At 35.0% G+C, this 12872-nt stretch overlaps 2 protein-coding genes across 2 annotated transcripts; both read right to left on the bottom strand.

Moving 5' to 3' along the window:
• Positions 1-1761: 1761 nt before the first annotated feature.
• Positions 1762-6962, bottom strand: LOC140818127 (tRNA (cytidine(32)/guanosine(34)-2'-O)-methyltransferase-like). Its single transcript, XM_073177989.1, is given in 12 exon segments — positions 1762-2840; positions 3391-3435; positions 3438-3497; positions 4188-4245; positions 4959-5066; positions 5294-5346; positions 5442-5502; positions 5574-5682; positions 5983-6032; positions 6385-6434; positions 6578-6671; positions 6750-6962. Coding segments are annotated over 12 exon segments (957 nt in total). The 5' UTR covers positions 6777-6962; the 3' UTR covers positions 1762-2598.
• A 2214-nt stretch (positions 6963-9176) lies between these two features.
• On the bottom strand, positions 9177-12298 carry LOC140818118 (glycerol-3-phosphate 2-O-acyltransferase 6-like). Its single transcript, XM_073177977.1, has 2 exons — positions 11601-12298; positions 9177-10215 (listed from the first exon to the last, which is right to left on the bottom strand). The coding sequence occupies exons 1-2, from the start codon at positions 12219-12221 to the stop codon at positions 9337-9339; spliced, it is 1500 nt and encodes a 499-aa protein (XP_073034078.1). The 5' UTR covers positions 12222-12298; the 3' UTR covers positions 9177-9336.
• Between the last annotated feature and the right edge of the window lie 574 nt (positions 12299-12872).

Raw genomic sequence — 12872 nt, 5'->3', positions numbered from 1 at the left:
TTGAGGAAGATGAAAAAAAATTCGATGATTTATATGATGTATTAATGAATTTTTATTTATAGTATTTGTTATCTTTGTCAAAAATATTAAATTTATGTAATATTATATATTTATAACATCATATATACTGGATTTAAAAATTTATATCAAATCCGTGCACTTCACTTTACGCTTCAGACTCCAAACCCAAAGTACCTACCCTAGAGCTGTAGTTCACATAAGACTACACTAACCATTAAGTCACAGTTTCATATGTTGATATCTTCAGTAACATTTCCAACCCAAGCAGCAAAATAGCGTTTGCTGCTTGGGATTCTCCAATGGAGTAGCGCAGCTCCATTCTTCTCTGCGCCACATTTGACGCAGAGAGAAGCTCTGCGCCAAATGTGGCGCAGAGTTGTTTTTTATTTTTTTTTCTTTTTTTTTTTTAATTATAAGTATTTATATTAAGAATTATAAATATTTTTTATATAATAATATGATATTATTATATTAATTTAATAATTAGATATATTTAAATAATAGTATAAAATTTATTATCTTATTTTAATAATTAGATAATATTTATTATATAATTTTAATAATTAAATATAAAATCAAATATTTAAGTATAAAAAATATATATTTAATAACTTATAAAAAAATGAAATAAATAAAATAAAAAAGAATATTTCGAGAATATTCTTTTTTAGAGTAAGATTTGAAGTAGATGAGTTGGAGATGAATATTGTATTTGGTGCAGAAACTACACTATTTTAAAGTGGAGTTGCTTTAAACTAGAGTTTTGGGTTGGAGATGGCCTCATAACGATAAATAGACATAGGATCCACATCTATTTTATAGTAGCGTACGTACAACTTCTTTTTTTTTTGGTAGTTTGTAAGCGGTGAATAAAGTTCCCCTACCATTTAATTCAAAATTTTACTTACACACTGTGCTCTCCAGACCAAACTTTTTCTGGTTCGCACCAAACTTTTCATCACAAGGGAAAAATAAAGCCAAAGATTTGAAATTTGCATAAATACAAAATATTCATGGTATGATTGCTATCCCCCACCATGATTCAAAAAGATAGACATTAAAGAGAGAAGCATAAACAGACTCCATGACTAAGAAATCAGAAGAAAAATGGAGGGAGCAAAAGAAAGATGGTGTGGCAGCACATCACCATTCGAAACACACTTCCATAAAATAAGTAAGTGGCAGTGGGATTGTTGATTGCCATAAAATTATTTATTTAAAATAGAACTTGTGGGACCTTTGTAGTTTTAAAATAACTTAAACTTTGTAGCAGTAACGTAAGCTGTGATTAATTAAAGGTAGCATTGTATTTACCAACTCTGCTCCTATTACTCTCGGGGGTCCCCCCCACATTCTTTTCTTTTGACCAAATGTCTTTTCTATGAGACTGTTTTACTCTTTTATGACAATTCATCACATTTATTTGCCATTGTTGCAAGTTTGAACAAAGGACAATTTCCTAAAACTAGAAATTTGAAACCCGAATATTGGCTGGAAACCAGCACATTTGTTATAGAATAATCTCTTATTTTGTAATCAATCTTTAGCTCAAGATGATAAAAAAAAATTGTGAGTGCTTGATCATGGTTTTGGAAACACCGAACCAATCTTTTTATACTTTAGAAAAATTTATTAAAAGAAAGTAATAGAGGTAATGAAATATGCTACAAGGGATAGGAACTAAGCATATAACCATTAAATTATATGTTATTTATGCATTATATCAGATATTGTTGACCGTATTCATGGAGCAATAATTATTTAAGAAGCTTAAACCTGCTTTCATCTTTTGCAAAACACACTTTAGTCTTTTTATCTCACTTGCAACTCTTTCATAAATACCACTCTCAATTCCCCCAACTACCATACTTCCATCTCTCTCCCACAGGTAATGCTGAGAAAGGGAAATGAACGGAAGAGTGAGCTTCGTTCCTAACCAAACCTTCAAGTCCAAACATGGTGGTGGTGGTGGTGGTGGTGCAAAAGTTGGTGAAAACAAGAAAAGATTCTTCCAAATATGGACATTCAAACTTCCAAATGGCTCAGGATTTTCACCGGCCAGGTTCCTGAGGCACATTGGAACAAAGGTGGAAGTAGCCTTGCAATACGTGTCGTCTCGGAGTCGACGTTCACGGAAGGTTTCTTCTGCTAGTTTTACAAGGTCGCGGTCATATGCTGACACTCTCGATTCTCAGAGGGCTGAAGCCATCGAGGATTGCATTGATTTCTTGAATTCATCTTCCACTTTACAAAGATCAAACTCAGTCGCAAGTTCTTGTTAGAAAAGAAGTTGTGAATGAAATAGAAACTGCTGTTTTAAGTAATACATAGTTATGTGTCAATTTATGTTTAAGAAGATGTACAAGGAATTGTCCAGTTGCTTGACTCAGTGCTCATCTGTAAATGTAGACAGACATAAACACGATTCAAGTCAGACAATTTGAATGGTTCTGAACTTGAATGGTGCCTACTTGATAACCATGCTCATGGATCAAGGGAGAGCTTTTCTAAGGCTCGGCTTCCATTATTCAAAGCTTTCTTCAGACAATTTGAATGGTGCCTGCTTGATAACCATGCTCATGGATCAAGGGAGAGCTTTTCTAAAGCTCGGCTTCCATTATTCAAAGCTTTCTTCAATTCAAGAGCTCGCTTGTATGGCGGTGCAATAGGAGGTTGTATAGGATCTAAGCTCTTGTAAGTTCCATCTGAAACTTTAGGAAGTGGATATGAACGATCCGAGTCAAACCCGTTAAGGTCCCCACAGGCCAGAAATGGGATATAAACCTTATTTGGTCCTTCTAGCCACCCACTGCTGCAATCTGTCGAATGATGATGTGTTATAATAATGCAGCAAAAAAATCAGAAAACTTTCACATGTAAAATATTTTTTTCAGATTTCCGTAAACAACTGTCCGACTGCATAACAATATAGATATGATGATTGCGCATAGATATTGTTCAGAAAGTGATATGACAAATTTTGGTGAAATGTGAAGTTTGAGATGATATATTGTTAAAAACGAGCACAAGAATCTAGGTTTTGACATGGCAGGAGGGACCAGTAAAAGGATATCATCTCCAGGATCCTCACCAGATAAGAGATCGTGAGTTCCTTCAGAACAATTTCAACATCAAAAAAATAAAAACTAGCAAATGACCAATATCTTTCTTTGAATACATTTCTTCCCCTGGACTCTGGAGGACGGTGGTGTGATGATATCTAATGTGAGGCCAGAAGTCTTTGTGGTAGCAGAGATTGATATGATGAACGAGAAATAAATGTTTCCATGAATGCATGAAGAGATTTCTTGAATTAGAAGAGCACATAAACAAATATCCCAGAACAAGTACTATTAGTATGAAAGGTACCTATGTCATCAGCACCAGACGGGCTTCCAATTTTCTCCAGGAGACGTGCAGATCTTTCGCATTAAAGCCTTCTGGGGGAGAGTAATTCTCACATACCACAAATGCCTCTAGATTTTCAGTAATGGTTTTGAACAAAGAAAAATAAAGGCTTCTGTTATGTCGGATACGTTAAAATTTATTCAAATGCATAAACACCATATACATACATTCTAATTAACTATACTTCATTTATATCAGGCGCTCCTTCATCCACTCGATTTTAGCAAAATAGTGTTTTCACCGAGCATAAGTCAAGTGCTTAGACTTCCTTTAGAAATAACAAGATGAAGGCGGTGTTTTTTTGGGAGAAAACAACATGTTTATTTTGTTGTAATATTACCCCTTATACCTTTTGTTACTTTCACCACTAAAGATTTGCTAAATGCAAAATATATGTTCACGATAGCTGAGAAAAATAACTCCAAACTTTCAAAATGAGTATGAAATTAAGAATATTGCAAACTATTATTACATTTGACTCTACTAGTTTACAGATGTAGAGAAAGTTTGGCCAATGACCTTAAATATCATTGATTACGAGCCATGACATGATGCCAGTAAGGGTATTCAGGCATGTGCCAACAATAAATTAGAATATAAGATATTCTTACTGTTTATGGAGCTATATGAGATAGATGAGGGAGAGGTCGACTGGTTGAGCTTCAATATGATTTCAATTTTGGATAAGTGAAGATGAGAATGTAATTCAATAGTTACTGGAGAATGTAGAGAAAATATTAAACAAATTAATAATTTACCTATGCTTGAATTGCGGCTGCTTTTTGGTTTAGCAAATGTCACTTCTGTGAAAAATAACTTAAGCAGCAAAGCATTGGCAAAATATTAGTAATTCCATAAGTTCCAACCTACCTTGCCATTATAATTGATGATAAGGCAAAAGTTTTCCGAACTTGATGATTATTAAAGGCATAAATGTAGCCAGCAAACCAGAAACTTCATAGTTCGATGAATCGCATGAATGAAAACACAGAGAGAGGAGATACCAACATTATCGATTAACTTAGTAAGTCATGACGTGTGGTAGCAATTTGGCAGAATATCACCATGGAGAAAAGAAAAGGAGAAGCAAACCAAATTACATAATTAGCATATAGCCATATACATAAGTTCACTGGGTCCATAATACTTTACCCATTCCAATTTATAACACTTACATTTCAAAAAATTTCAAGGAATGAAGTTATCTCCAACTAAACAATAAAATTTCCTAGGATTTTGTAATTGAGTAAATGTCTGTTCGACTTTACATTACTTTTGGACTTTGGTGTTTTATCACACTTTGATCAACCCCCAAACCAAAGAAAACGATATAATCATGTACTCTGAATTTATTTGCATGTTTTAAGAAGAAAACTGCAACAAAGTTTGGCCTTCTTTTCCTCGAATGGGGTGGTCTACACCAATTCTAGTTATCAACATATAAAAACAGCGGGAATTTGGTTCTGCGACTCAAACAAGACCATCATAACTGCAAATCATATTAAAGAAATATAAAAAGAGCGAGCTACAGAAGTATGACACACCTGAGAGTAAAGAAGACCAGCATCTTTTCCTCGAAATATCTTTGCTATAAACTTTCCACCAACCTTTAGAATGTGTGTAACTATTGTTAAACCCTGAAATATTATTATCCCTGTCAAAAATCAGAGACACCCAAGGATATATAGCTCTTGACATTCAAGCCTATTCTAAGGATACAACGAATACATCAGTCATAATGAAAAACAGGAAAACACAAAATGTTATAGCAGATACGGCATGCGCATATAAGAGTGATGCCATCATAAGAATAAAATCTTACAAAAACATCACTGATAGGCTACAAACGACTATAAATACTAACCGCCAAAATGAGTTGGGACTGAACAAATTCATCCATGTCATGTAAGCCAGTTACTGAAATAAAAAGAACAGAAATCAGGTTTATACATGGATATACAGTCATAAGCATAATAGAGATTATAGTCCAATTTAACATTCCTGTCACTCACCATCAGGAGCACCATCACATACAACAAGATCAGCTTTGCCTCCATCAAAATGTCGAATGACCTGAGGAAGCAGAAGATATCAGACACATAGATAGATGGATAGACAAGGGGAATAGAAGAGAAGCTTCGTACCACTTCAGCTGTCCGGGCATTTGTTATATCCCCTTGAACTTGAATAACGCCTTCAATAGGAGCCATGGGTTGCAAATCAATAGCCACAATAAGTGGTAAATCACAATCCCTGCAAAATTATAAAAAGAATTCTAGACTCGCGCTGATAAAGTTACAAAGATGATTAAATAACTTTTGGATTTGAGTATTTAACAGACTAATACATGAAGATCCATGGTCAGAAAAGGAACTGTAAACTATCCCAATTCCAATGCTTCACACTGTTATTCTTTTAAAGTAAGTGGATCTATATGCTGCTGACCCTTATTTCAAATGTTTCAAATTAATGATAGTTAGAAACCAGCAGTTCAGGGGAAATAAATCAGTATATCCTCATAAAAAGAACAATAGATGCACCAGGCAGACATACTTGGAATCAGAAGATAGCTTTGCCGGGAGATAAAGCTTCCGACTCAAAACCTACATGAATGATGGCATATCAAATCAGAAAAGTATAGTAATAAGACAACCTAGAAGAGTTAAACTGAAATGAAAGTGAATTAGTAACTTTGTTGCATGATGCACGAAGTTGATGCTAATAACTCTGTGATGTTATAGTATCTCACATTGTAGAAGTTGACACTGCAATGTGACTTTTCATGCGGACATTTTCAAGATCCAGCAACAATGTCCAAATATATGATCGGTGTAAACCGATTTTTTCTTCTTTAACAACTACAAGCTCATGATAACCATGTATTTGCAACGTTTCCCCCAACACACGTATCCTTACTTATCAACTAAATATTTAAATTTACAAGACTTCAAATACCTGACTCCAGCTACCAGGTGCAGCACATAAATCCACCACACGCTTAACACCTGAGTAAATCCACAGTAACTCACTACAATCGTAGATAACAGTCTATGATAAACATAGATGATAAAGCGAAAAGAAAACGTATGTAGCAATAACCATTTTGCAAGATTTAAAGATATATTAATAAAAATTAGTCGTCTCGCACCATCAAATATGTTGAACTCCTCGTCGATTTGAAGTAATTTGAAGGCACTTCGAGCCCGCCATCCTTCCTCTTTTGCTTTTCTATAGTAGATATCCTACAGTATCAATCAATAGACCAAATTTCCCAGATCGAAACAACAGAATTTAACGCAAAATGCCCGAAGAGGGATTACTCTTTTATCTCTTGATGCTTTTCCCATTTATCTTTGTCAAAGTCACCGCTTTCTTACCCACTCGTCAACAATATGAACTTTAAAAATTCAAGCTTTGTTTTCCGTAAAAGCAAACTCGTATCAACTCAGTAATTACTTCGAACGGCTAGCTTGCGCCTTACGGTCTTTGAATCCCCAGTACTTATACAAATGCTTGCCATTTTATTATATATATATGTAATCAAGGGGACGAAGCATATATTGACTTGCAGCGGATGAACACGAATGGGTTGAGATTTTGGGCTTCTTGATGGGCTCAAGATGAAATTGGGCTACGTGGTGGCGAAAAATAATTCTTAGGATACAAATTAAATTTTACTTGCTATATTTATTTTTCATCCCAAATAATTCTTAGGATACAAATTAAATTTTACTTGCTATATTTATTTTATTCATCAAAATAAAACTAAATGTCATATTCTACTTTGTCTTGGGATAGTTTTTCTTTATGAGTTCGAGAGAGAACGAAAATCGCTTGAATGATATTTTTTAGTTGAAAAAAAGACTTCGATATTCAATAATTTTTTATGTTTTATTCTTTCAAAATTAATATACAATGGGGTTGGTTGGAAGCAAAACGAGCCACACTTTTATTGGGCTTTCCTTTTCACTTTTCTGCTACTGTTTTCATTTGCCCTCATTTATCTTATATTCAAAGAGTGGATTGGAATGATCTTCTATATAACTGGGCTTTGTCCTCTCATAGACCCAGTCCAACTTAAAAAAGTGTGTATATCACCAAAAAAAGCCCATTCCACCATGGCACGTTGTTTTCGAAGTCGCTGCACAAGCACAATTAACGGCTAGTTATTCTGCACACGCGATACATGTGTATATAGTTTTTTTTTATCATTATAGATTGATTAAAGTGAAATTTGACAAATTATAGATGGACTAAATTGTTATTTGAATTATTGAAATAAAAAATATAAAAATAAAAGTGTGTGTTGATTTTTTTTTTAAAAACAAAAACAAAAAAAATTGTAATATTAGTATCATATAAGGGTGAAGTTGGAAGAAAAAGTTGGTGTCCTTCCTAGATGGTTACTATCATGTCCTCAACTTTAATAAAATATAATATATAGAATAGATATATATGAAACAAAGCCATTTCAATTTCGAGTCGACATTTAGTTAGTCATTCGAAATAAGTAGAGTGGGTCTCATTTGAGATCGTCTCACACAATAAAAAGTTATACTCTTAGCATAAAAAGTAATATTTTTCATGGATGACCCAAATAAAGATCCATCTCACAAAATACGACCTGTGTGACCGTCTCACATAAGTTTTGCCGAAAAGTAAATCTTTACCTTTTCTATAATAAGACACAATAATGCATCATTTTTAGTTTTTTTTTTTTAAAATTTATAAGGATCATCTGACAACCTAAATCTATGCTGTGGTATTTAAACCAACAAATTTCCATTACCAAAAAAAAAAGCCAGCTAATCGAACCGTAATTAACACAAAAATCGAATTAATGAAGTCAAAACAATGAAATAACCGTAACATTCCCAAAACATGTGTATGTGAGGATTAAGCCTCTATATGGAGAAAGATTTTTAATTATAAAAGTAACCCACCCAAATTAATTTGGTAAGAAAGAAACTATTGATTAAACCTTGAGATAACACAATATAAGTCTCAAAACTACAGTAACCAAATAAACTAGGTTGGTCAAGTTTTATGTACCAAACTCGTTTGAAAAGACATTGATACGAGGAATCGCTTTTATGACCTTTCATCAAGTGTTCATCTTATTCCACCAACTCGGACATTTTTTAGGAGGGTCGGAAATCTTTTTGTACCTGGGTTTGGTTCATTTCACTCATTAGTTACTTCAAAATTATTTTATATTGTGAGAAGAAAAATGGAGTATTTTTTAGTCCGTCCAAAATGAAATAAGTACGGTGTAAGAACGTCAACATCTCTTGGTCGAGTTCGTAGAAAAATTGAGTGGCTGAAAGTATGAGAGTGAATCTCATAAATATATGTGCCCAGTTTAAGTAAGCTGGTTATGGTCCCATGCATGCAGCCACTATAAGTGAGTGCCTTGCGACGCACCAATAAAACTCTGCACATCGATTTTCCACCACGATCTTCAAGACCGTGGAGTCATTTTCATCAATATATATCACAAATTAATCAATTTATTATTAGATAAACCCACACAATTGATTATTTCTTTGTTGTATAATATTATATATAAAAAATAATGTTGTATCAAATAATATTTTAGCGTTTGGATAGTATATTTAAGTATTTCTAAGCTTTTTTTAGTCGATGAAATTTTTGAAAATTATATGGAAGAGTTAAAGAAATTACACATAAAATAAGTGTTTGCAAACATTATGTATCTAAAAATGCACGAGGCAATGATTCAAATTTAGAAGGGATTTTGGGAGCAACATGCATGCAGTATTTACATACTGCAAATCGCAATGGTTTTTCTTTAGCCCATCAAACTCAACGGATCGAGCAGACAAATTTATAGCAATAAAGTTTCATTTTTTAAAACGTTTTAATTGAATCCGTAAATAATTGATTTCATTGACTATTTCCTTCCATGCCGTTCTCCTTAACACGACCATCTGTTCCGGCCATCACGGCATACTTGTCTTTCCGAGTCAAGTTCGTGCACTCGAAGCCCAACGTCCCAGCCAATACCCTCTGGATGTAATTCGCGACTTCAATGGCGGATTTCCCTCCTCTCATCGTCAGCTCAGGTGGGAGTTTATTCAAGAACGTGATTTCAAAAGTTGGTCTTGGGTTCATGTACCCGAAATACGGGTCCATCGACTTGTACCCTCGGGCCGTCGTCCCATAAAACACGCTTTGTTTTGTGTTGATCGCCACCGGCACGATTCTGTCGCTCAATTCTGCGAAAAGAGCGCTGAACCGCAGCAAGAACGGCTCCCGGCAAGTGGTCCCCTCTGGGCATATCACTAGATCGCCTTCTTCAAGCAACCGCTTTATGTTGGCCGCGTCTTTCTCCCTTTCTCTGCACAACGCAACAGCTTTGATCGGGGATATTAGTTCGGAGAATTTGCTTATGCTGTAGGTGACGCAGCTGATCTTCCGGCCGAGTGCCACAGCGGTGACAACAGGGTCCAGTACGGTCCGGTGGTTGCATACGAAGAGAACGCCGCCTTTTCCAGAGCTCGGAGGTGGCGGAGGTGTCCCCTTGACGATGAGTTTGATGCCCAGGGCAACGTAGAGGTAACGCACGATTTTTTCAGGCAAAGGGATTGTCCCGTAGATTCTGATGATCGATAAAATGAAGCCGATTGGCATCCATAGAAAGGTCACCAAAGCCACAAGCGGGGTTGGCCTTTGTACTAGACGGCCCTCGTGAAAGATGACTGGGGATAGAAGCTTGTTTCTTGGCAGTGGTTTGGTTCTTGTTCTCGGCACCATGTAACCTTCCTGCATTTAATTTACATTTTTTTATATATATATAAAAATAAGAACATATTATTTAATTAAAAAAATAAGAACATATTATTCAAATTAAATAATCAATACAATTAATGCTGAAATTTCAATTTTTACTCGTCAAGTTATAATTGATAGTGCAACCAATTTCCTCTACCGATTTGTGGACATTTTTAATATACAGGCTCCTCTTCTTGATGGAGAGTAGACAAAAAGACGACAGGCTTATCAAATTGAGTAGAGAAGTGAAGTAAATGAAGCACCTAACTTAATTAATTAAGGTAGTTAGGGATTTAATACATTCATGATCATACATATATACATAGATTTGATGAAATTTATTATGATTACGAGTAGGTCTCTTGTGAGACGGTCTCACGAATTTTTATCTGTGAGACGAGTCAAACCTACCGATATTCACAATAAAATTTTATACTCTTAGCATAAAAAATAATATTTTCTCATATATGACCCAAATAAGATATATGTCTCATAAAATACGATCCGTGAGACCGTCTCACACAATTTTTTGTTTATGAATACTTATATGAGGACCGTTGAGATTATATTCATGTATTGGATTTATAATTTCATTACATTTGGGATACCATCTCAACCGTTGTTGACATAAGTCTCCGGAGTGGATACTCATAAAATAAAAAATAAAAAAAATTATTTATGTTGGCTAACATTTGTGGAAGGGCTGAGCCGTAACTTTTTTACGGAGAGATTGGGAAACTTGCTGCGTAGAAACGGGAACAAAGAAACCTTCTAACGTGCGACTTCTATGCATGATTATGACAGAGAAGCAAGGATTCTAATTTTCCAATTTTAACATTGTCGGCCTTTTATACTTAAACGAGTGATATACGATGGCATGCCCTGATTGGTCTAACGTTAGTAAGTAAATATTTTTTAAATCTGATTTAAAAATGTGAGATAATTCGAAATCGACTGGTCGTAAATATTTGATGATGATAAGTAACATTCCAAGTCTTCTATGGTTAGGGCTATGCTATATATTTGAAGTACTCGTGTGATCTAATGATATTAAAATATGATATTAAAATAGGGAGACAGAAGATAGACTAACCCGAAAATATGATCTAATGATATTAAGAGAAGATAGACTAACCCGAAAATATTAAAAGAATGATATGTAACAAACTCAAGATATCAACGTGTACTTGGTGGAATTTAATAATTAAAAAAGTAGCAAAAAAAATGTTCATGAAGAAGGCATTTGTGGTGATAAAATTTGCTCTCCTCTCAACTACTAAAATGAAATGCTAATGGGTAGTAGTTACATATACATGTAGGGTTTGATATTAATTAGAGGAAAAATTTATATAAAATAACAATATTGATCGACTCACCTTGCAGATGGACATGAAATCATGATCAGTTTCCCTATCTCCAAGACCCAAATCAGGCACATTCGTCCCAAATTCTTTCGAAATCGCCATTCGTTTGTGTTCTCCGACAAGTACAGTCCCAGGCTTCTTGACGAATCCCGTGGCACGTCCCGATTTCGTCACTTCCAATTCCGTCCCCAGAACCTTGTCCGCCCCCAAGTAAGTTTTAGCAAAATGTTCCACCATAATCCTAGGGTTGGCAGTGATTATATACCTCCTCCCGAAGGAATTGAACACTTTCCATGTCCCCGGATGAACGTCCTTGGCGTAGAATTTAGGCAACACGGACCTCGACACGATCTCTATGTCACAAACCTTGAGCCCCGAGAATGTGACAAAGATGAAAGTTTGTATAGCAAAAGCTTCGGACACGAATAGGTAGATAAAGTACCCAAACGGAACAAATGCCAAAAGGATCAGTGCTCGAAAAATGTTGCCCGCCTCGAGGGCCATGAGCAGGAAATAAGGGAATGCACTCCTGGAGACCAAGAGTGTTCCATCGAGGTCGGCTGCCACTGTCTGAGTGGAACGTCCCTCCGTGCTACATTTCGTTATCGGATCGAAATCCCGAACAGCAACCATTTTGTGGAGGGACTAGAATAAAATGGAGGGGATCGGGGATATGGTCAAGTTTTAAGTTAGAAAAAAATATATATAATGGATTCTTGGGTTTAAAAAGGAATAAGCAACATGGGCATGAGGTTCAAAATGAAACAGTTGTGAGGAAAAGGGGTCCAACTCTATCCCAGGTAGTTGAATACCGATTAACATTGAATTAGCCAGCCTGCATTTTTAGGTTTGGATATTGCCCCACACTAGGCCATTATGCATGGGTATATACCAATTTTTATACTTCTCCTACGGATCCAATGTACTTATTTGATTAAAATCTATAAATATTTTTACAATCGAGCCTTGAACCCGAGTTTTTTTTTTACTCGAAATCTTGATTTCATACAAGTCATCGACAATCTGGTCATAATAGACAATCAATTATATGATTTAGGCAGGGAAGTAATTTGTGCTGTACAATATTGTTTCTCGTGTTTAAATTTTAATTGTATGCCAGCTGGTATATTATGTGTGTGTACAATTCGAGGATTCTCAAATCTGACAAAGGGAAGATTTAAAAACGAAATAAATAATTTAAATTATTGTTCTCAGAATATGCAATAAGAACAAATTTATATAAAAATAATTGTGCTGCAATTTTTCGCCTTGGCTCTTTTTAGC

The sequence above is a fragment of the Primulina eburnea genome, chromosome 2 (assembly GCF_022965805.1).
Source record: "Primulina eburnea isolate SZY01 chromosome 2, ASM2296580v1, whole genome shotgun sequence".
NCBI lineage: Eukaryota > Viridiplantae > Streptophyta > Magnoliopsida > Lamiales > Gesneriaceae > Primulina > Primulina eburnea.
The sequence above is the reverse complement of the archived record's forward strand: the minus strand, read 5'-3'. Positions and strand labels throughout refer to the sequence as shown.

Bases quoted from the DNA above. Each gene is read 5' to 3' on its own strand.
- LOC140818118 (XM_073177977.1), bottom strand. From the start codon at position 12,221: ATGGTTGCTGTTCGGGATTTCGATCCGATAACGAAATGTAGCACGGAG. The intron at 10,216-11,600 runs GTGAGTCGATCA...AATTAAATGCAG, and splicing joins ATTTCATGTCCATCTGCAAG to GAAGGTTACATGGTGCCGAG.